Genomic DNA, 25,312 nt, shown 5'->3' with positions numbered 1-25,312 from the left:
TCAAATAGATTCAGCTTGGGGCCAGAACGATCAGGCCCCCCTCGCTGTGCGTTCTCGTCAGGAGAGAAGTCTCTACAGGCGCCCGCGCCAGCGCGAGCACTCCTCCTCCAACCCCCGTTTGAGAGGAGATTCTGCAGCCAAAGAGCTGATATCAGATCAGCCTGACCTCACAATCAGACAGCAGACTCGCGGGAAAGGGAAGCAGTACATGCGAAGCTTCTGTACTAGCTGTACACCAGACAGGTTTGGCTAGCTGCATGACGTCATGTTAATAACGTATTTAGCTTTTTAAAACAACGGGGACGGATCCAGCACGGACAGTTACAGGAGTGAGGGATGTGGAGGTAAGGAAACATGAGAACACCAGGACACAGATGGAGAACTCTGTCAAGCTACATATTAGACAAAGTGAACATCTTTTCTTCTACATAGCTGTCCTCAGTCTCATCTGCTTAACTTGGTCATGGAGGCATCAACATGTAATAGAGATGTTAAATTAACAGTGAAAACTCATCATAGCTTAATTTAACATCAGTATTCATAATTACACTTCATGTTTACTTCTCCTGATCTTTACCTCCTATAACAAGGTCCATAGGGGCATCTCAATAAATAAACATGTTATATTATATTATATAAGTGTTATTTACTGATTGTTTTCGTGTTGGAATACATGTTAAATATTTAACTGCCAAGTAATAATGCGTGTTTGATACTTACATTTTTTTTGCATTAAATCATACTGGGATGTTTGCTGAAATTGATAGGATGGCCCTACCTAGAACATGTTCCACCAGCCGCCACTGGTTGCCACAAGTTGACCATGAAGTATGGCTAAAAGCTTTGAAAGTCATCATGTGGTCCCTTGAGCTTTGATTATTCTGTTACACAGCAGCCAAATATGAAGACATGATTTTTTAATGTTAGTACTGTGATCTATCAACACAGTCACATATGTATTATTGTTAATTAGCTGATTAATAAGTACAGATGTGAAAGCATGATACACAGAATATAGAAAAGCATACATAACAGTATGAGAATAAACTGCTTTGATGGATTTAGATCACAGTGCTGATCTGGTGTATTCTCAACACATTGGGGGCTTTAGGCTGTAGATCCTGTGCTGCTGTGAAGTCACTAGATTGAAGTCTGCCAGCAGTCCTGACTTTAACTGTCTACGCCTAGACTCTCTAGCTCCTCCCTTGGCTATATAACTGTAGTTAAACTGGACCTCCATCAGTCTAGTCCCCACTGAATCTTCTTGTCCTGAACACGAGGAAGAGGATGCTGGCGCGCGGCGTTATCATTACGCACCTGTCTCTGTGGATTATTTTCCTTCTCAACTCAGACGTGTGCGCCAGGAGGCAGCGAGTAGAAGATGAATATGAGGATGAGGAGTCCTGGTCGGAGAGCGTGTCCAGAGCGACGTGCTCCTCGCGATGCCTCAGTCTGCACAGCATAGCGGTGCTCTCCTCCCTGCTGCAGGTAAGGACGCAGACGCATAGCGAGGTATTGTGTTCAGCATCAGATATATGGTTAATATACCAGCAATACTCATAATCAGCACGTTAGAGGGCCAAGACATGACTTCAAAGTACATTCAGACAAATAAAGGAGCATGCTGACCAGAACCTCCCTGTTTCATTACTAATCACAACCACTTTATTGACTTCTTCCATAAATGCCTGAGTGCAGCAAATATTGGTTATTTTACTTTTCTTTTTAAATATATTGAATACATTTAGACATGAACCTTTAGTCAAATATTTGGACAATCAGGCTTGTTAACCTGATTATATTGTTCATACAGAGCTCTTCTCCTCTGTCAGTAACTATCTATCTCCCCACACACACACACACACACACACTGCAGCAGTCCCCTTTTCGCTCCAGGCTTCAGAGTGATGGGGACAGCATTCCAGTTCAGTTAAAGCGATGATAACTGCACAGAGTGATGGTCATGTCCACAAACCAGAGAAATCAGACTCAATTATAAAGGCCGGTGCTGTGGTCTTGATATTCTTTGCCTTGTATCTCCACCCAACCAGGTATACTGCAGCTCTACCTCCCTGCTCCTTGATCCCAGACATGCAACATGGAAGATGTTACTCTCCATTCTCTGCCTTACACTTCTCAGCATTCTGCCAAATGGAGTCAGTGACGGTTTTGTGCAGCGCTGATGTCAAATCATTGGCTGCAGGAGTTTTTATACAAATGATGCTCCCATCAGGCTTTTCAGGGATGATACCAATCACAACATTATCATTCTGACTGATAACTGTGGTATCATTTATACAGAAAGCTCCTCTATAACACACCCTGTTAATGTGTGTGTTTTCATGGGAAAATACCTGAGATGTGTTCATTAAGCATAACATGTATACATTTCACAATATAGGAAAATATTTCTAAAATATCTTCAGTGCTTTCAGCTCTGACACCCAGACATTGATCAGTCTTTAATGAGTGAACTGTTCAAGGCTATCTGCAGTGTAACACTGCAACACACGGCTCAAGTAGCTGACACACCTGATTGAATATATGATATGGCCGTATGATAACAGAGTATATACTTATTTGTGTTATATTAATGGAATTCATGGTAGTGTTAGATTGCTGCCAGAGCGCTCCGTTAAAACCTGTCCAACTCTGCGATTACGCCGGGGTCCTCGATCCCCTCCCCTTCTACTCCTACGGCTTGGTTACGCAAACTACGTCACAAAACATGGCCGTGTTTGGTATCCCAGCATGCCCAGAATCCTCATCTTTGCAAATAAAACATCGATTGTCTTTCATTTCTCATGGATTTTTCACAAAAGGAGCCCAAACACACACTGTCGAAAGTCGGCATAACCGCTGCAAGTCGTATCTTGCAGCATTTCGACGGACAAATACACATTACAGACCCGACAATGTGCTAGCAGATGTTACCATGGAGCTACTGCCTTCCGAAAACGCTCATACTTATAGTACAAACCTTATCTTCCTCTTAAAAAAGCCGTCAACCAACTTGTCACCTTGCATAACTGAGCTATCCGCATACTCGGTCGCAGCCATTACACACAGCAAGTCTGCTACTCACACACCATGTCTTTGACCACGTATACAAAGTCTTTGCAATTTTCAAAGGCTAAAAATAAATGGAAAATAACATAATATCAAAATATAAAGGGAGAAAACACCTTTAGTGTGTCAGAATATCATTTGGTTACCATGTGTCCATTTGGGTCTCCAAATGTCCTTTTAGAGCTCCGCCTGGATCTCTTCATGGAAGAAACACTGTAGAATGGTCATACTTTGTCCAATCTTCTTCAAATTTGAGGCAGTTGTTCACTGATAGTGTAGTTACAGCCCTATACTGTTCTTTACCTGTACAGATACAGCCACCGGCAGTTATTTATACTGAAAGATACTTTTTGATTTTAGGTGGACAAAAATCTTCAATTTTTACTACTGACTCCAAAGGCCCACTGCTCTGTTTCTGTATGACCTACAGGTTTTCTGACACTTTTCCAAGGAACCGTAGGGGGTTTTCTTTCTAGCAAGACCTCATTGATGCATATAGTCAGACTGGTTCAGAAGCTACAGCCATTTTAATTTGGGTATGTCATTTTAGGCAGTTTTGCTCCAAAATAGGGGTGGAGTTGAACAGGTTTAATACAGGTGCGTATTGCATGCAGGAGACCAAACTGTTTTTTTAAATATTTTTTTTACTAAATGTTTTTGAAAGGCTAGACACCAAGAAATATGGAGTGCATCAAAAATATTTTGTCAGATAAAATGATGTGAATCTTGCAAATGATGACATCTATCTGTTTTCATGAACGTTGGACTTTACAAGGCTCTGGAGTTGTTGGAAACAATCCTACTGGCTAAAATATGTTTTCACATGTAATTATAGTCAGATCTATCGTGCTAGTGATATAATAAGCCTATAAATTTACCTGTTCACAGGTGTTATGGAAAGTGAAAAGTGACATTAAACACCTCTATTTTCACCTGATTTATGTTAAAAACGCTGCTTTTTACGCCGGTTTAAAGCAGTCAAACCTGGTAATGATCCCCTCCTCCTGTTCCTCTTGATTGATTGATTTGCCAGAGAAGACCTTACACTGTCTTTTAAAATGACTTGTATCGCTCTCTTTTGTGAGGATGTAGCTACACATGAATATCCCTGAAGATGATCAGGTATATGATTGCGCACTGCTTGAATTGTGGCTTTTGCAATCCGGAGGCCGTGGTTCAAAACTGACTTCTACCATTAATACGGTCTTCTTATTAGTTGTAATAGTTTGATTGATCCAGTCAGGGGCTGTGAGCAAGTCCCGCCCCTTCCGGGATATGAAATATAGACAACGTAAAAGATAATATTAAAATATGATACAATAAACTATGGGAATAACATAGTAGAATATAGTGCTGTATAATATGACTGCAGTATCATTTATAACAGAATAAAACAACATATTGAGTATATATCAGACCAGGTGGGGTAATACATAAAGGTGTCACCAAAGAGCTTGTCAGTTGGTCAGATAGCATTGGACCCCCTCCCCTCCCCCCTCTGATGTGTTGGAATCAGGAGGACTGCCTACAAGAACTTCTGCAACTTTCCACAAATGATTGGACAACTAGACATCCGCTCACTTCACACAGCTATTGGTCAGCTGTCTGGGGCTGAGACAGCGGGCGGGTTTGAACTTCTACCTCAAGCAATGACACAATTATGTTGATTCCACTCTAGAAGTGCTTTCAGGAATGATCCCCGCACACTGCGCTCCACTCACCCCATTGGTGAGGTTATCACCTGTCTGTGTGGAAGTCAGACGTGTGAACTCACTAGTTTTGAGTACCTCCGCCTTTACTTTGTGTTATCTGCTCACAAACTTATTGAAGAATATGTATCAAGTGTAAATAGGTACTAAAAGTACATTTTTCCTCAGGATATAAAAGGTCAAATGAAAAAGAGAAAAAATAATGAATGAATTAATTCCCATTATCATCAACAATTACATTTGTAACTAGAAAATGCATTTCCTGCTGAAAATGCGTTGGAATGCTGAAAGCTGAAATGAATCTCAAAAACATTGCAGAAAATAGATATCCAATTTTAAAAAAATTGCAAAAAGCTGAATTCAAAAAGTTGAAAGATTACAAATATGAAGTTATGTCACCCCTCTCCTGAAAGAGCTGAACATTTTGATATTCGAACGGTTTCTGTAGCTTAAAAGAATTCCAGCAGTAGTGATATTTGTTGTAGTAGTAGTAGAAGTATTATTCGCAGTATAAGTATGAGTAGCATTTGAATAAGTACTAGTTGTAGCAGTAGTGATATTTGTAGTAGCAGTAGTAGTAGAAGTTGTTGTCGAAGTATTTGTAATTAGAAGAAGTAGTAGAAGTCGTAGTATCAGCAGTCGTACTAATAGCTGTAGTAGTATTAGTACTGGTTATTAGTACTGGTAGTAGCAGAAATAGCAGTATTAGCAGTTGTGGTATCAGTAATAATCGTAGTGGTAGTGGTAGTAATAGCAGCAGTGGTAGTAATAATATTTATGGTAGCAGTAATAGCAGTAGCAGTAGTAGTAATAGTAGCAACAGCAAAAGTTGTAGTAGTAGTGGTAATACTAGAAATATTAGCAGTAGTAGTAGTTGTCGCAGTGTTAGTAAGAGCATTTATTATTTCAACATAAAAGCCTAATGTTGAGCGAAACATTTAAATACAGTTCATCCATGAGGCTTTTATTTTGAAAGGGTGGGACTGGGTGGGGGAGGGAGGGGGAGAGGAGACATAATCATCATTGTTTGACACATAAACAGAGGTTATTAAATGACAGGCTTCATCACAAACAGTTCAGTTAGAATTCACTCTCTGGGGCTTTTATTTTGAAATGGGGTGTGGGGGAGAAGGGAAGAGGAGACAGAATCATAATGTTAGATAAACACAAACCGGTTATTAAATGACAGGCTCATCACAAGCATTTCAGTTAGGATTCATTCTGTGGGGCTTTTATTTTAAAATGGCGTGTGTGTGTGGTGGGGGGTAGAGGAGGGGGGAAAGACCTCTAAAGATCCCTAAGACCTGAATGACTGTATGAGAGACACAGAGAGAGAGGGAGAGGAGTGTATGTGCACGTGTGTCTGTGAGTTTATCAACATCACTAATTGGCTCAATCGCAAACACCTGTGTGCCTGAAGCCATTTCATGGAGATAAAACAGGAAAACACCTCTCAAACAAATCATCAAAACTCCCATAACCGTAGCTCCTATTGCTCCGATATTAATAATTGAGGGGAAGAATGAGTTGAAGAACAGATCCTGTAAAAATAGTGTCTGTAGTGTAAAAAATGTGGCTTAACTGGCGATCTAGAAATGGGGTACCGTGTTCTGTGGAAGATGTTTTTGAAGCAAAATTTAACATTGGTCTCTATGGAGCAGAGAGTTGGTTTTCCTCTCAATTAACGGCTTCTGTGTCAAATGTGGAAATCTGTGGGATTCCACAGTAATTTTTCTCCGACAAGGACAATATTAGCTACTTCTACATCCAGAAAGTATGCATGAAGAGTGAAGATTGTGGACACATTGGCAAAATACAAATGTTTTTTTCACAAGAATCTCAAGCTGCTCTTCACTCTAGCGGTGACATCACGCACTCTAAGCTGCGCAATACACACCCATTATAAAGTCAGAAAAGGGCTGAAAAATCATAAAAGTTAAATTGCTGCAGTTCAAAAAGTTTAAAAGATATCAAAAAGCTGAATCATGTTGGCAATAGTTGAGGGTTTTCTCAACATTTGAAAGTTGAAATGGTGTCTGTCGCTGAAAGTATGAGGAAGTTGAAGGATTTGAAAGTTGAAGAAGTTTTTGAAGTTTTTGAAGGATTTGAAAATCTTCTCCATAGAAACCCATTCAAAAAAAAGTTGCAAAAAGCTTAATAATTCAAAAAGTTTAAAGGTTAGAAATAGAAAAAGTTATAGCAGACATGAGCTGAAGGAGCTGAACATTTTGATAGTTGAACGGTTTCTGTAGCTTAAAAAATGAAGAAGAAGAAGCGTTGCGACGAAACGGGGGACGGAAGAAATAGTGGAATAAAGAAACAGGATAACAATAGTTGGAATGCTTAACAGCATTCCAACAATGAATAAGATTACCACCAGCTAATGGCCACACAGTGCACTCGGGGCACTGAGGGGTCTGGTTATAAGCCAGCCTGGCCTCAGGCTCTTGTGTGGTGGAGGTCGGTCTGCCAAGATGGATTTGACAGTGAAAAGCCTGTTTGGGTGACATTTACTTGTTAAGTTAATTTGGTCCGTTTGGTGATTCTCACAACCGATAAAGACGCGTACAAGGAACAGTAGCCCTTACAAGGCCTAGATGTTGTTACTGCTGCTGGGAGAGCAACAAATGGAGAATTATTTACTGTTGTATATTCAAGTACAATCGACAAATGTGAAAAAATAAAATGAGAGAATGAGAGATCTAATCTGTGAAAACTGGGTGCTCATGGGGAGGTGGAGGGGCACGCACAGCAGCAGCATGAATCTACTAACCTACACATACTGTCTGTACTGAAAGAACAAACCAAAGAATATCTTTATTCATTTAACTAGCCTATGTATCCTCTTGTGTCACCCTGTGCTTGCATAATATAATGCACTTTTAGAATGGCTATGCTCTTGGCTTCTATCTTGATATATTTACTTTTAGTTCCGTGTCACCTGTCTGCCTTTTGTCATTATTCAATTCAAAAGGAAAGAAAAACAAAAAGAAGTTAGCAAAACCCACATATTTTTTGTGTTTTTGATTCTGACAACAAAAAGGGAAAAAGGGCTCTGTTTCTGCGTTTGACCCCAGGGTATGTTTTCATTTTGATAGTTAGTTTATTGGATTCAATATTAACAGCAAATAGCGTTTTTCTATTTGTCCTCTGTTCAGACCCAGCCCTGCTGCTGAATTCAGCCCCTGAGGTTCGTGCTCTACTCCCAGCAGGGGGGGGGGGGGGGGGGGGTCTTCTCTCTTTCTCTTGTTCTGTAACGTTGTGACAGTTCCCTGCCATGTTACTTGTGTGTGTGTGTGTGTGTCCCTTTAATGGCAGGTTCCCGGCGATTGCAAACTGGAGACACCTGGGCCTGGTGCTCCAGAATAAAGTTCCGCCTTCCTGGCAACACAGGCCCTCGCCGATCACCCCGTTGCTTGTCTCCACCTTTTGTAGTTCGACGTCTTGTTTATGTCTAATAAACTCTTTTTGGTCAACTGTCTGTGTCTCCCAGAGCCAGGTCGTGACAAACTTAAAACAAAAACTCTTGGCTGAACATTTTCATTCATAGTATAGATGGAATAAAGTATGAAGTAATGAATGTGTGTTTTAAAAAAATAAGAAAGTATCTCAAATTCTCATGAGATGGGCTCATTCATATTTAAGTGATTATAGAGATGATATAAATGGACCAGACTTGGATTTGATATCTGGACACTTTGCTGTCATAGTGAGGGGTTAGGATTTGACCTGTAACCTTCAGTAATGTGGCAATCCCAGACCTCGTTCCCAACAGTATCTGATTACTCACATTCATTGTACTACAGATTCATCCCTGTGCAGCTCTTGAGCTCACAGAGGCCTGAGGAGAAGCTGGTTGCTGTGAGACAGCCCATCACTTTGGCTCGTGACCATTTGGCCCCGCGTCGTCCTCGCGGACCCTGGTGCTAATAAGTGCTTGTTAATCCATCTGTCACTATCTCCACCAGGCAGACAGCCATTTGCAAGTGCCAGAGTTGATTATCCAGTCAGACAGTCCAGTTTAATTCAGCTCTTTGAAAGAGCTTAATACATCACTAGTGTGGCATTGGAGCCATGGATTGTGTGTATTCACTGATACTGGTGTCTTAGCTCAAAATGTATAATTGGCATCGAGCGTAGAGCAACGAGTCCTTTCAGTAGCGCTTGGCAGCCATTAGTAAACCTCAATTGTCCCTCCAGCTGTAGGATTACACAGGTCTTACATTTGTGATACTGTATTGCTACCCTGACTTCAGAAAAGGATCTGAATACCTCTTCCACTTCAACATTCATTATTTGTTTTACAGCAACCATCAGTTGAACAGATAACATTCAAACTATATCCAACGTATAATAGAACTTGTGAGTGATTTGCATGCCGTTTGTCTTGTCTGTGGATGTTTAAAGGTCTGGAACACTTTCAAAGGCCTGTTTCCTCTCTGAGGAGTTTGTCTGGGCAGCCGATCAAACGGTGCCGAGCACCAACAGAACAGCATTTTGTACGGTCAGCAGAGAAGTTGTTCACACACACAGCTTTGCACTGCAGCCAAACAAACACAAGTCACGTTCTGTGACCTAAAAGAACAGCTTGGATCCCAAACCAATTCCAATTTGGTCCTAAATTCTGCAGCCAAGACAAAAATAACTCTGTTGTCTTCGCTACCAGTGGGACTTAGGTACTATCTCAAATCTCACTCAACCAAATCACAAAGTTCCCCCCAGTCAGCTTTATTTGCAGCGTAGTGGAATGGAATGCTTGATTTAACCATGAAATGGGGCGGAACATTAACTGACGCCAGGCATGAGAGTGGGTACGTCAGTCTGGATTAGTGGACAGGTCCTCCTGTGGAGACAAGGGACGGGAGATCGGAGATGGCAGGACGGGCACCGGGCTGTCAGACATGCTCCAAGGAGTCGTCACTGCATCGCAGGAAGAATTGAATGAAAATTCACCGTGTCGTCCATTTGGCAGAAACGTTTTCCACCTCTCTTTTCATGAGACAGTAAACTTCAAAATAATAATACTGACCACAATAATGACAAAACATGTTAAAGTATATCTGTATCTGTGTTTTTCACACTTATTATTCCAGAAATTGCTATGATCTTTCACTGACATTGTGAGACAAAGGGCCAATGGAACTAGCAACTGTTCAGCCACAATCGCACACAGCCCACCTGCTCGTTAAATGCAACCAGCACCAGACTGTTGTCTGAAAAACTATGTTTTTTTCAGTGTCCTGAAATTGATGCACAGCCAAAGTATTTCATCTTTCTTTTCCTTTAAGAGGCGATGCAGATGGACGAGTGATCCCTGCTGCCAAGGAGTCCTTGATATATCTCTATATAGCCTCCTGCTCAGGCTGGGAGAGGTTGTAGAGGTGGATGCTGGGGCGATGAGTGTCAGGCAGCATGGGGAGGCAGAGAGATTGCTTGCTATTTACTAAAAACAGCCGGTAGGTCATGGTACCACAGTCATGTCAAGGATCTCTGGATAAGCAACCTGACTGGCGTCAGACTGAAGGCACATGGAATGACAGGAATAGAAACAGAGGCCCAATCAGTCCAGTGGGTGGCCCAAAACTATGTGAACATAGGGGGTAATTGATTACAAAGAAACTTCATTTACCTTGTTGGTTACATGAGGAAAAAGAAGTCTACTGGAGCGATCTTAGAGATGACCTTGCTGATCAAAGCTATGGAACTGCTCAACAACAACCATATCCAGAAACCTTCTCCTCCAGAGTCTATTTAAGCTAAAAGTGCCATGCACTGACCTTTCCAGGTGAGCGTTGTGTGCAGCTGGGACTGAGGTCCGGGAGCCAATGGGCTGTGTCCCTTCTCCTGACGAGCCTGCTAGTTTAACGGCGGATGAGGACAGGAGCCGAGGAAGTGCCTGCAATACGGTTAGCTGTCACTGGCGATACGGCCCAGTTACATTGCAGTAAACATTTCGACAAAATATAATATTTTCTACTAGAAATAAATGTTGAAACCCTGGTTGGTGCTGCTGGCTTAAAGTAACAGTTGGATAATTTATTTTCCTCCCTGTCTGCCTGTCTTGTAGCGTGGGCTTATAGTGTCGCATTATATATTTGAGAGACAACTTTTGTGGGCAGAAATGAAGTGAAAACAGGTCAGATATGACATGACCACTTCACTGCTGAGAGCAAAATCAGCTTTTCACTGGAACAGTAAGTTTATCCCACATTTTCAAACCTTAACGTGTGTATGGTGTTAATGGAGTGGAGGATTGCTTTCTGAAAAATGATCTCTGAATAAAATGTAATTTAAAGTCTGTCACACAGATCGTACCATTGCCTATTTTTATCTACAAGATAACCGATCCTCCTGGGACATTGTCTCTTTAATAAGCGCTAGTTTGTTCAGAGTGTACAGTATTCTCTAACTTTCCAACAACTTGCCGCATCCTTGTAATGCCGCTGTACATTGCTCTCCTCCCCACTGTTTTTCACTGCAGCATGAAATTACAATTAGTGTACCGGGCTCTCCTGGGCTCCCCTGGGCTCCCGCTCTGCTTACTGGTGCAGGATTCAGCTTTATGATAAAGACGGCGATGCTGTTAATGGGTGACGCGCTCCAGAAACAGCCAGATGACGCAGGACGGCATTTATCAGCTTTCACACACTTTTAGTGTGAATTTACATACACTATATGGATAATACAGCAAACAAATATCACTATGACAGGAATATGTTCCCTGGCAATGTGTTTTATTTTACTGCACATCAGCTTTCAGTGAGTTTTGTGGTAACCAGTCAAACATTTATCAGGTGGGTTGAGTGGTACTGGGGGGGGGGGGGGGGGGGGGGGATTTGGACTCTTGACCTCCATAGTGTGGCATTTTAGTGTTTTCCCAGGAGGCGGGGAACATATAAATTCAATATAGAGTGTGTATATACTACTGCCTATATTTATCTAATTATACTGCCTATATATATATATATATATATATATATATATATATATATATATATATATATATATATAAAGCCTACATATATACATAAACATGAAGTGATAGATTAATACAACTCGGTCTAAATGATACTCAGCCTGCCGTGGGAGTTATTGTTACCTGTAATAGAGCTCTTTGGATGAAATGAACACTCATTCAGTTCAGTTTTCTGTGTGAATAGAAGCTGAAGCTGAAGAAGCCAGTGAAAACATTTGACTCTTATTCAATAATCTAGAGAGATGGATTCACCACGCTGCTTTCCCTTCCACAGTGCTTGGAGCCCTGTTTGTTCAGAACCCACTCTTGGTAACACATGGTGACGAGAGGACTGATGATGCTAACCGGTCTCCCTCCGACCATCTAGCGGCTGTTTCCGAAGAAGCACTGGGAGTGTGTGACCAGCTGTGAGTTCCTTCAGACAGCGTTGGCAGTGAAGCAGGGCCGCTGTCCACCACCAGAACGAGCCAGCGGCTTCGCGGCGGCCTGCGTGGAGAGTTGTGATCGTGACCGAGAGTGCTCGGCTCAGAAGAAATGCTGCTCCAACGGCTGTGGCCACACCTGCCAGTCCCCCAAAGACCCCTACAAGGGTGAGTAGAGCCATAAGAAACATTCTGCTACAGTTATGTAAGGATCTAGTGTGGAGAAAGGACATGTTATACATCTTGCAGGGTATATTTTACAGTGTATATGCTGAGTCGTACATTCAGCAATATGCAGAGACTGACAGTGGACCTTTTGATCAGATTCCCCTCCAATGCCGACAGAAACTGAATCATTCTGCTGTAATGATCGTCTCCGAGGACAGCTCGGAGAGAGCGAGTCGTGTGTGTGTTACAATGCATGAACGTGTTCCTCCTGGCTCAGGCAGAGGAGTGATGCGTGAGGAGGAAACTGGAGAAGACAACCAAGACCAGCAGGGCAATTTTGTGTCAGTTTCTGTCATTTTCTAAAGTAATGGTCATTCTCTGAAGAAGGAGTGAGGGCCGCCAGCGTGTTACTGCAGCGGGGCAGCTGAGACATTCAGCCTGTAGAGCATCTCACTCTGTAAATTAAGGATTTATTTTCATCAAACCAGAATTGCTGATTGCTGGAACAGTGGAAAGACTAATGGACTAATGGTCTTAGTGAGTTTTATTTAGTTTCCGTCGAGTTTGAATGAAGTGTGTTTTATAATGAGTTGACAAAGAGAATCTTAAATACAATGCATCGTACTGATCTGACATCCACATAAAAGGTGGCGAATATTTCCGTGTAATTAAAGAACGAAAATGAAAAGAATAGTCAGACAACCAGAGCTATATTTTGGTGTTGGGAACACAGTCTCACACCAGCGTACTGGTCCTGGGGTTACTGTATTTCCTTAACTGCACCAGTTGGGTATCTTGGAACCTCACCATGTGATCGCATGGTGAGGTACCAGTGGAAGGTGAAGCGCAGTAGAGGGTGACACAGAGACAATGTCCACACCTACGGGCCATTTAGAGCCATCAGTTAAGTGCATTGGCTGCATTGGGTGCTTTTCACCGTACTTAAAATTATTTAAAAAGCACTAATAAAAAAAAAATCACATTGTTGACAAATCATGAAAAATTTAAATGATAGAAAAAACCTGTGAGATGACAAGAAGTATCTCTCTGGGGACCCTAGTTAGTGGGATGAGGGTTAAACTGTTATGCAAGTCTTCTCAACCTAAATGAAAAGTCATCACGCCCCCCATGGACCTGTACTCAGATAAATGAGGTAAGTCCGGGTGATCTGAGTCAGCTGGAGCCTGCTGTACTTAGGCCTTTATTGTCGGAAGAGGGATCAAAGAGAGCTGAGGAAGAAGAGAACGGTGAGCTGGCTCCAGTATGTTCAGGCCCCACTGATGGTAGCTCACATGATAGGAGAGGACTGATGTGAGGAAATTCATTTTGTCTTCTCACACCGTGGCACTGAGTAAAGCTGCAAATCCCCACAACCCAGAGGGACGCTGGCTGACCTGACTGAGAGCTGGATGTCCTCCCTGCTAGGACACAGCTGGTACGTGCTGAGAATTACAGTAGATGGTGCATGAGGGACATAGAATAAGACTTTCAGTTTGCTGACTCCAGTCTGACATAGGCCTTTCTTACAAAACATTCTGATTTCTGCCCACCTCTGAACCACAATCGTACACCATGTATCAGGCGTTCTCAAAGCTATGAGGGCCAGGGACACCTTACTGGGGAGAATGTTCTCCAAAGACCCGCTCTTAACAGCAACAACGATGCTCTTACAAACATTTGTACTCTTGCCACTGAAACTATTTGTATTCCGATACGTGTCGACCAAAATACTTCATACCTGTTTCTCAGTGATGAACAGAAACACATATTCATTTGAATCATGTTAATACCGTGGGATGAAGGGATGAGGGTCGTGGGATGAAGGGATGTAGGGTAAAGGAATGAGGAGGGTAAAGAGGGTCCTGTAATTATGGATGGAGGAGAGCCTTGATGGACCACTGACGTCTGGTGGCTGGTGGGAACTGGTGGTCTCTTTGGAAGAGAGAAAGAGGCAGGAAGAAATATAGAAAGCAAAAGGGGTTGGGGGGATATGGATGTTAAAGCTGAGTCAAGAGGAAGTCAATGGGTCAGTTGTGCTTAAATACTTTTTCTGGAGGAAGAGGAAACTTAATTTGCTGTGTGTCACACTCTTATCAGGGTTTCTATTGGCCCAAATCTAACGTGGGTTGGAGCAGTGGACACTGTATGCTTGTGTTGGGGTCTGACCAAATGGCTTCAACATGTGCTGTGAGCAAAGAGAATCAGGCCTTCCCTTTTTCTAGCAACGGTTTCATCCTGATTGTGGTTTGATGAGAGCAAACCTCCTCTGAAGGAATTTCACACTAGGGTGTGAATTCCCCCCCCCCAAAAAAAACTATGGTTCCTGAAGTCACCTGAATGCACCGCTGCAATCGCATTGGCCGAGAGCCAAGACAGCACCAGGCCCCTGTGGTTCAACCACTGTCCTACAAAACTGCCTGCAGCTCACACCTCATTGCTTTTTCCACCAATCCCTCCAGGGTAGAAGGAGGCACGCAAACACTCTCTTCCCTCTGGACTTCGTCCTGGAACAAAAGATGCATCGGGCTCGTCTCTCCCCCCCCCCCCAGCACCACGCTGACGACGGAAGGTCCATGAGGACCACAGGCCTCATCAAACCCTCCGGCAGGAAGACAAGGACGAACCTCCTCTCTCCGCCGATGATTTCCGGGAGGAACGAAACGACGTTACCTCACCCGACGTTAACCCACAGGCCTCATCAAACCCTCCGGCAGGAAGACAAGGACGAACCCCCTTCGTCAGCCGATGGTTACCGGGGGGTACGAACAACGTACCCCACCGACGTTAACCCACAGGCCTCCCCTCTGCAGCGAGGAGACCTGCATCCGCGCCAGCTCAAACGCCGCGCCGATGCCAGCCGAGACCTGCATCCACGCCAGCTCAACGCCGCGCCGATGTCCGCCGAGCCTGCGTCCACTCCAGAGCGAGCCACGCTACAGGGTGCGACTGACTCCTGAGGTCCGAGCTACTCACAGTCTGCGCCCGCTGCGAGAGCCGCGCTCCCGAGTCAACACTCGAGGACTGATCGATTCCCATCACGGGAACGAGCCCCATCGAACGAAGCTTCTCACAGTAAGATTCATTGCATCTGGGCTTAGCTTAGCATAGCTTAGCATAGCTTAGCATAGCGTATTCATTTATGTGTTATTACTCCCGCATCCTGTTGTGTTAAATCACTGTCTTGTTACACCGCGCTATCGCGCAAACAACGCGGACCACGGACCCCCGCTATATTGTGTATTGCCTGCTGTAACTGCCTGCATTTAGATCCGTCACTGCTAGTGAATGGGAGTTTGTGTATTATCACTGAAAGACTGAACCTATGGTGGCCAGACCTTCGTCTCGCCGACCGAGTTTCGGGGTGATAGGAAACAATGCTCTCATCTCACCGCAGTGATGAAGGTCTGTTTTATTTGGGATTTATTTTCATTTGTTTTATCACACTCCGTTTGATATTCTCTCCTCATTAAATCAGCTCTGTGAGTGAAATGTGGAATCTCGGCTGTCGTACATAACTGCCGGCAGTTCTACCGACAGCGGCACTTTGTGTACGATACGGCCAGCGCTCTCCATTCTCACTACAACGCGGACCGCACACAGAGTTTGATCCATGACCCCCCTCCTCTCTCTCTCTCTCTCTTCGCTCCCTCTCTCTCACTAACCTGCACACACATAGTCAGCAGCCCTTGGGTAACCCCGTGCCCTCGAGTGCCTCACACACACATATAGCTTTGAGCTAATCTAGCTACGTGCTGAACAGCCACCACATGTAGACGCCGGGTCCCCTGTTGGCTAACCGCCATTTTGGGTCTCACGCATGAGTCACCACGTCCTCACCACATCACACGTCACTGAGCTGTTCCCTCGCTGCCCCCCCACACACATACTTGTATACAGACATCCTCATCCATTTTATTCATTCTTTAGGTATTAGGCATATAAGATTGTGTGATAACGTTTGTTGGTTGCAATATTAATTGATTTGATCATTTTCTATTTTGATTTAATAAACTCTGTTACACTTTAAGGAGCAGTTGTCTGTGATTACTTGTGCATATGTGCGTAATGAAACTGTATGTAGTAGCCTTGTGTACGAACTTAACCCTTCACTGTCACTGAATGTGTAGTCGCACCCGACTATTGACATTATGAGTGACTACTAATTATGAGACTTAGTTTTATCGTTTGGTTATTGGTCCTTGTTCGCAGGGTGGTGCCCCGTTGTTATTAATAATCATTAATAATTGTTACATACATTAATAATTCTATTGATGTCAAGAATTCAGTTTCTTAAATGCTGATAACCCAAACACGCTCCTTTAGATTCCCAACACTTGTTTCTGCAGATATGCACTTTTTAATGATACAGCACAATTGTATCCTTTATTGCCAGACAGACTCACTTTGTGAATCACTGCCAAACATCTTCATGTTGGAATCATTTCACTATGATAAACATTCTGTGATGTCTGTTAAATTAAAGATGATAAATGAGGTCCGAGCAGCATCACATCACCATGAAAAAGTATTTGTATCAAAAACAAAACGTCCCCTCAGTTTGATCCTGGTTCTGGTGGATGTGTGTTTCATGTTTGTCTCCCAGGTGCTCCGCTGAATCCGAGGAAGGAGCTGGGCTTTGTAGAGCTCTCGTCTGGTCAGCTGGAGGTGCGCTGGTCCTCCCGTTTCAACATCTCAGCTGAGCCGGTGGTCTACGTCCTGCAGAGGAGGTGGAACTTTGGCATCCAGCCCAGTGAGGACACTGCCACCTCCTGGCAGGTGGTTGCACAGGTTAGTGGTGTCTGCTGTTATATCACATCCAAATCTGGGGATATATTTGAGGACTCACAACTGCTCATTATATTGCAGTTCCTGAAAGGCCAAACTAAAAATAATTGGTGTGTCGGTCCTGATATATAACTCCGAGGTTTTGCTCTCGTAGACTTTTAGCTATAAAAACTGAGTTCAGAAGACTCATAAATCTCTGGGACTGAGGCACAAATGGAAATAAAAATGCCTGTTGACTGCATTCGACTGAGAACACTATTGCTTTAAATGAGTATTTTAATTGAGGGTAAAAGGTAGTTATGCTGCACTGATGAACAGAGATACATTTCCATTTCCATTTTATTTCCAAATATAACAAATATATATATATATATATATATATATATATATAATTGCCCCATTGAAAGATGAAGGTGACACACCTGTTTTTTGATGAAAGACACAGTAACACTGCAGTGGAAATACATTTCCCACAATATTTATTTTGATTGTGGGAAATAGATTATATTTCCAAATGTAACAAATTTCAGAAAAGCATTTTTTTCCAAACATCACACGCTCTCAGTTTTCTTTAACCAAAGACTCCGTCTGATTGCTTCCAGACCACAGAGCAGGGAGCAAGGCTCTCTGACACCCGGCCAGGTCGCTGGTACCAGTTCAGAGTGGCAGCTGTCAACACCCATGGGACCAGAGGTTTCACCACGCCCAGCAGACACATCCACTCCAGCAGAGGTCAGACTGTCTGTCTCTCTGTGTGTGTGTGTGTGTGTGAGAGAGAGTGTTTATTTCTTCTTCAGCCACTATAGTTATGAAAGCAAGTATTCGGAAGCCTCATTCTACAGACTCCAGAGCAATACTTTTTTGTCTTATATCACACTTCATTACTTTGTCAATCAATTTGTTCCTAGTGGCTTCACATCATAGTTTCAGGTTTATGTTTTATTCAGTGATTTCAAAGAAAAAGCCTTTAAGTTTTAATAAATAGATACAATGTTTGCCATAGGTCCTAATTTGTAAGTATATATATATATGGAAAATATGAAAGTTTACTCCTCTGTGCATTTACCGATTTTAAAATGCTGCAACATGTGTCAATTCCCGCTTGTTACATTCATGCAATCTTTTTGAAATGAACTCCCGTCCTCACAGGCCTGCATGACGTGTGGAATGTCACTTTTAGCTGTAATATCAGGCCACATCCTGAGAGCCTCCTTGCCAAACGTCATGACCAAACAATCATTCATCAGAATTATAAAGTCTGAACTCATTTGAAAAACATTTTACTTGTTTCAAAGTGAAATGATGTACTTTCACTGAAATAGCAACATTATTGATGCTACAGAGCCGTCCACCATTGTATGTTATGAACGTTGTTGTCTATATCGCATTGTGGGATACTTATGACAGTGTAGTGTCCAGTGTTTGCATCCTGTAATATTTCATGAAATTCACGTACTATTGGTTTAATACTAAGGTTTAGAATGTACTAAAACAATTCACATACACATAGCCTGTTAGTATCGAATTTCACTAGTAGTTACATGCAATACATAAAATCATATACGATTCATATTAGATATTGTATATGTATATTTCAATCCGGAGAGACTTGTTTCATAAGTTAACAATGATTTATTATACAAGCGTCAAATATGAAAAGTGCAAAGTCTTTGGTGATTGGACTCCATCCTGAAGTACTGTCACCGAGGGTAGGGATACTGAGGTCCAACAGGCCTAATCCCCCCTGGAGTCCAGACACTGGTGGTGGTGATGAAAGGAGTTGCTGCAATCTGATGATGAATCAGGAGCATGACTGTGATGCTGACTGGAGGCGACTGGGGTGGAGGAGGGTTGCATCTGCTTCGCTGAAATGACACCTGACAGCAGCAGAGAGGAGAACACTATTTAAAGTTTGACAGCAACGATATGATTGGCTTGAGGAACCGGTGTGCTGAATCTGGTTGGTTACTTAAAAGTGCACGCCCCCAATCAGCTGACAGAGTAATTACAAGGAGAGGAAAGACAGAGATTACTAGTGAGTGTCTTCCTGACTGAACTTGCGCTTGAGCTACATTTCAATCAGGAGAGACTTGTTTCATAAGTTTAACAATAATTTATTATACACGCGTCAAATATGAAAAGTGCAAAGTCTTTGGCGATTGGACTCCATCCTGAAGTACTATCACCGAGGGTAGGGATACTGAGGTCCAACAGGCCTAATCCCCAAAAAGACATTTATTTATATGAATAAATAAATAAATAAATACAGACATACATACCTTACTGCTGTGGTGAATTTCCTAAGAAAATAGACAATTAGTCATGAGAGAACTCTAAGGGTAGAACGTGAACCAGTAGATGTTAGACCAGAGGTAAGAGGACCGGTTGAGTCAAAGCAAAGGACAGAGGAATGTCACGATTGACTGCAGACTAGGATACGGGGGTCTGGAAGACCGCAGACACAGGATAGGGCGGGTCTAGATAGCCCCTAGTGGAGTATGGTAGGATTTCAACAGATCCCGAAACATATGGCGGGGTCGGCCTTGCGGAGGGTCCGAGCGCAGGACTGGATAGGTGAGGGTCAAGCTAGACCGCAGACAAGGATAGGTGGGGTCATATTTAGACCGCAGCGTAGGATAGTAATGGGTCACGTTTAGACCGCAGAGCAGAATAGGGGGGTTCAAGAGAGAACGTAGAACAGCACGGTTGGGGGTCTTACGGCCCCCACATGTTTGGGGTCTGACTGCCACAACACAACCAGACCGGGTGAGCTCACCCGGGAAACTAGAACGTATGTCATACTTTGACAGGTCTCGCATCACTCGGAAATGATGTCATGTCTGACTGCGAAATTAGAAATTTGTCAACTCTGGACGGGTCTCTTATCATACGGACCAGGAAATTAGAAACGGGGCACCTCAGACCCACCTTTTCTTTTAGGAAAGTAAAACGGTCCCGTCGGACCAGGAAACAGACACGTTAAGCCAGGTCACGGTCACCTAGGAAACACAGACACGTTAAACCAGGTCACGTTCACCTAGGAAAACAGTCACGATAAGCCAGGTCACGTGAGACCAGGAGATTGGAACACAGTGTTAGACCAATCAGATGGAGAAAACGGTCGAGTCACACCAGAGGAATAGAGCAAGATAAACGCAGAGCACAGTAATATACAGTGCTGATAGGATATCCATTTGCACAATATAATGTGAACCATACCTTAGTGTTACTATAAGGAACATTTCAAGAAGGGTATAATGCTATCCCCTGCTATGAACCAATACCAAGAATGTGACCTACCAACGATACACCAATCGATGTAAACCTGTCACCACCACCAGTTATATGCATTCCTTACCGGATTTTAAGGCGTCAATGATCTTTGATTATCGAGGACGGTGTTGAGATCGGGGCGAATGTAAGATGTGAAGGTAGAGGATGACCAACGTCCCAATTGTTGTAGGGTAGTAGCAGAGATGCCTTAGTTAGCTGCCGAAGTAGCAGCCCCTATTCTAAAAGAGTGCCCTGAGTATAGCTGGAGTAAGAATAGTAGAGTCTATCCAAGCCACCACTACAGTGCAAGCACCGCCGCATTTGGAGTGTTTAGGCCATGAGTTACCAGCCAAGTCACGTACCCATTAGACCAGAATAGTGTGAGTCCAACAGACTTTCGTGCCATGGCCTTATACCGTGATGCGCGAAGATCCACTTGAACAACCGCATGCGAGTGGTAGCTCTCGAGATAATACATTTTTCATGAATGAGATAATGCTATTAGACAAATTGCATGACGAGCCACAATGCCAGAAACAATGTCAACATGACGCATGACTTACCGTACACATTGTTAAGGCTTTAAAGCGCTTGAGTTACCCTTTGTGTCTAGCAAACCACTGGCCTTAACAGAATCCCCCAAAACCCACGGATGGTCTGCATCCATGTCGACGTTGTAGTGAATCAGCGAAACTCAGCTTGTTACACCATTCCAGTGATCGCGCAGCGACCTGACACGCAGGTCAGCGCGGCACCCAACATCAAGGTAGATTGTGCCTCTTAGGCCAAGGAAGATGCCATGTCAAACGAGCAGGAGAGGAAAAGCGCATCCCTAGGGGATGAGCCTGAATGGAGCTGATCTACTTTATGTATAAATGTCCACGTATGGTTTTGCCACTTAACCGTCCCCGTCAGGAGTCACAATAGTGCCGTTGTGGCAGATTACTGGCTGCAGAGCCCCTGGTCCTGGAGCTCTGAGGAGTAACCGCCCTACTCCATTGCTCTTCTGTGCACATGAACTCCTCTCTGCCAGTGCTGCCCGGTTAAAGATGTGGTCTTTTACTTTAGCTGACCATGCCCCACACTTCAACAGGCATGCATTCTCGTTACCGTACTGATGTTACTGACTGTCACACCTCACCATTGGTAGCCGCTCTTTAGTATGTTATCATAACTACCTTTAAATCCCATCCTGCCTCGTGTCCTTCCGTATTTGTCATAGCTTGGGAGCCGGGTTACGACATTACACATGGCCGCCTCCCAAACACAGAATGTGGACATTTATAAATCAGCCTTAACCACTATGGACAGACTCTAAAAAGTTCATTCCTCCCATGCAGTTTAACCCAGTGTGTTTCATATGTCCAGAGACCATTATGATTATTCCAAGCAGCCAGGTGAAGCGCCACGAAGCAAAATATTTTGAGCAACCTCACCCGCTCAATCCAAAATAATAGAGGCACCGATATGAGCTACGAGCCCAATAATCAGAATCCTATCGCATGATTTCACTGCCCAACTATGATGTCACAAGAGGAATAGAGCTGAACCAAATGTTGAATAACAACAAATGTTGCTGCACACAATCCTCCTCCACGTACGACGTAATACTTCCATTCACATCGCTTCACCCTGATTGTACTGAATTTAAAGCTGCATGACGATACAGTTGCCTTAATTTACTAAAATTAGGTACTTTATCTTTTTAAGATGAACGTTCTTAGAAGCTTATGTTATGTAATTTAATCTATGAATGCATCCCTTACTTTACACGACATATTCCTTCAACTTCTTGATTTAATAATCAGCTGTTGACTACGAACCAACCAACGTTGATACAACTGTTAGGCTACTTCAATTTATATGGGACTAAATCATCCCGCACACATGTTCTGTGTGTGCTAGCGTATTTACGAAATACTCAACAAAAATCAGCCCACTCACTGCATCTGAAATAAAAGAATATAAATACTTTATCCAAAACTAAAACTATGCAGGTCTGAGTCAGGGCTTGGGAGCCAATGGCCTGAAACACAAGGTCAGCTTGACTCGCTAGTGCCAGCTATCAAAATAAAGTACATGTGCAATGTTAGTTTGTACTCACAAATCACAAGTCCCTGAAGTATGTGCAGGAGAAAGGTGGAAAGTCACTGGGTGACAGTACTCTGGCTGGCAGCAACAGTTTGGAGCGAAGCTGTAGCAGCCAGGAGGCATTTCATTCTTGCCGATCCAAGGAGAGTTTCCTGGTCCTCTCTGTCAAATGAGAACAAATATATACTGATATAATGTTAAAATGAGTCCCATTACAAAAGAAACCTGCAGGTATTAATATCTTCATTTGACCCCAGGCTGTACTTCCTCCAGCAGTGTCCCCTCAGAGGGTCCTGGTGAAGGCCGCCAATCTGACAGCTTCCTTTGAAGTCTCGGCCGGCAACGTGACGGCCATCTTCAGCTGGGATTTGTCCACAGCCCCGCCCCACCAGCAGCTGACAGGTTACCAGGTGACCTGTGCGGAGGTCATCTCAACCCACCGCCACAACAATGACAAAGTGTCCCAGTCCCAGATCCTACCCCCGGTCAGTGCTTTCATGAACTGTGTTAGTATCAATCTAGAGTTTGGCTAAGGTTTGCCTGTGCGTACAGAGAAAAGGGGCATACCTACTACTATGAGTTATGCATAAATTAGAGACAGGTCCTCGTTTTTTTTCTGAGAATTTTAGAATTTTTGGGGAGTTGCTGACTTATTTTGCAGGTATGTGTCAGGGAATGTGACAAGGAGGGTGTCCTGCAAGGGTCTACTGAAAACAAACACAACTCAAATGAACAATCGATCGCAAACAAAAGTAGTGCACAGATGTAGTGCTTTGGAGGTGTTGAGGGTGCAAACACAGAAGATGATGATGTTGGGTGGATGTGAGCCATAGGAAAGAGAGACAGAGCGAGCACTTGGGCCAACTTTTATAGCCTGGAAGGCATACAGTATATGAAATATAATGATTCCAAAAAACATTTACTGAGGTTAAAAGGGAGATTACGAGGACATTTCCCCTATAATGTATACCACTTGACATAGTTCTTACTGGGACACTTCCCAGAAATGTATTATTGATGACATGTAGTGTTAAAGCGCTTTTGAAGGTTGGAAGACTAGAAAAACATATTTATTTTCAGAATATTTCAACTTGACTTGTGGTAGGCCAACTGCTTAAAGAAACAAAGGATTGCCTGGCCAGAGTCATACTACTTCATGCAGATGGTTTCAAACATCATTTCGAACTTTGTTTAGGGAAACTATAATTGAAAAGATGAGTTTTGAAATTACAAAATATGAATATTAAATTTACTTGACTGGTAAAAATGACATTGAATGTTAAAATGGCACATTAAATGTTGGTTGGTTGAAGTTGCCCTGGACCCAGATCGCAGTGTCACTATAGGCTCATATATACTTGAGTCTTCAACGTCCCTACAATTTGACATAGCGTGAGGATTTTAAAATGTGTCTTCTGCTTCATCCTCCTCTCTTTCAGGATGGTAATATTCTGGTGGTGGCAGGCTTGCACCCTGCCAGTCTGTACAAGCTGGAGGTCAAGGCCGTTACAGCAGAGGGGGAAGGTCCTACAACTGGTCGGTCCTTCCTGACACCTGCACACCAACGCACCCTGAAGCACAGTAAGACATGACAGAAATGAAAGATAAAAGACTGTTTGCAGAGACAGAAGGATTCTTTGTTTTTCGAGATCAGGTTTGAATGAATCAGAATCAGAACCAGCTTTATTTAGCCAAGTATGCATGCACATCTCACAATGTACTTACAAAGAAGTACAAATAACACATATATATGTTGGGCTCTGGCATATGGCTTAAACATGTGCTGTGGACAAAGACAATCAGGCCTTCGCTTTTTCAAGCAAAGGTCTCATCCTGACTTGTAGTTTGAGGAGAGCAAAGGGATTTCACACTCAGGTGTGAATTCCCCCCCCCCAAATAACCATGGTAACCGCGGCAATCTCATTGGCCGAAGGCCAAGAGACCCCAGGACCCCTGTGGTTCAACCCCTGTTCTACAAAAGTGCCTGCAGATCACACCTCCTTGCTTTCCCCCTTCGACCTCGGTTGAGTTAGGAGGCACACAACCGCTCTCTTCGCCCGGACCTTCGTCCTGGACGCATGAAGACACATCGGCCTCTCCTCCCCCCCCTCCAGCACGACGGAGGCCACGAGGAAGCAACGGCCCTTCAACCCTACTCAAACCCTGACAAGCCGTTTCGCTGGATGAAACAGCCCGCGATAACGAATCTGCTTCAGCGATCAGTTCAGAGCTTTTTTGCTCCTTTTTCTTTTGGTGCACACATTCCGGCGAAGGAAAGACGACAACGCCTCCCTCCTTCACCGACGATTCCCGGTAAGACGCACGGACCACGCCGTCAGCCGAAATTAGATCACCCTCCCTGCCGCGAGGACAGATCACGTCTGCGTTTGCTCCAGAGCGAGCTGCGCCACGACAGACCGAAACAGCGCCAGCTCAACGCCGCGCTGAGAAGCACCCCCCCCCTTCCTCTCGAAGAAAAAGGACAACTTTGCTCAAGAACCCTTCAACGTTGCAACGAAGCATCTACAAGTAAGATTCTTGGCATTTGGGCATAGCTTAGCTTAAATTAACTTAAGTTTAATTCAGGCCATTCATTTATATGTTGATATTCCCGTGTTTTTGTTGTTTAAATTACTGTCGCGTGATATCGAGATATTACGCAACTCCTCGCGGACGAGAGAAGCTCCGCTGTATTTGTGTATTAACTGTGACTGTTTGCTTGGATTTATTTGATTTCTTTTCATTGGTTTTACTACACTTCGTGTAGTATTCTCTGCTCATTAAATCAGCTCTGTGAGTGAAGTGTGGAATCTCGGCTA

General features: G+C 43.4%; 1 protein-coding gene across 1 annotated transcript in view; it reads left to right on the top strand.

The window, feature by feature from the left end:
- The window catches only part of anos1a (anosmin 1a), a gene marked incomplete at both ends in the record, with an annotated part of 46,862 nt that extends 22,777 nt beyond the window's left edge, over positions 1 to 24,085 (top strand). Inside the window, 6 exons of the mRNA XM_079296805.1 lie at positions 1,352 to 1,488; positions 12,122 to 12,344; positions 16,948 to 17,132; positions 17,732 to 17,861; positions 22,767 to 22,978; positions 23,933 to 24,085. Coding sequence (XP_079152931.1) covers positions 1,352 to 1,488; positions 12,122 to 12,344; positions 16,948 to 17,132; positions 17,732 to 17,861; positions 22,767 to 22,978; positions 23,933 to 24,085 — 1,040 coding nt within the window. The remainder of the gene's footprint in view (positions 1 to 1,351; positions 1,489 to 12,121; positions 12,345 to 16,947; positions 17,133 to 17,731; positions 17,862 to 22,766; positions 22,979 to 23,932) is intronic.
- Between the last annotated feature and the right edge of the window lie 1,227 nt (positions 24,086 to 25,312).

Source organism: Melanostigma gelatinosum (assembly GCF_949748355.1).
Source record: "Melanostigma gelatinosum genome assembly, chromosome: 24".
Taxonomy (NCBI): domain Eukaryota; kingdom Metazoa; phylum Chordata; class Actinopteri; order Perciformes; family Zoarcidae; genus Melanostigma; species Melanostigma gelatinosum.
Note: the sequence above shows the minus strand (reverse complement) of the source record. Positions and strands in the feature narration are given on the sequence as shown.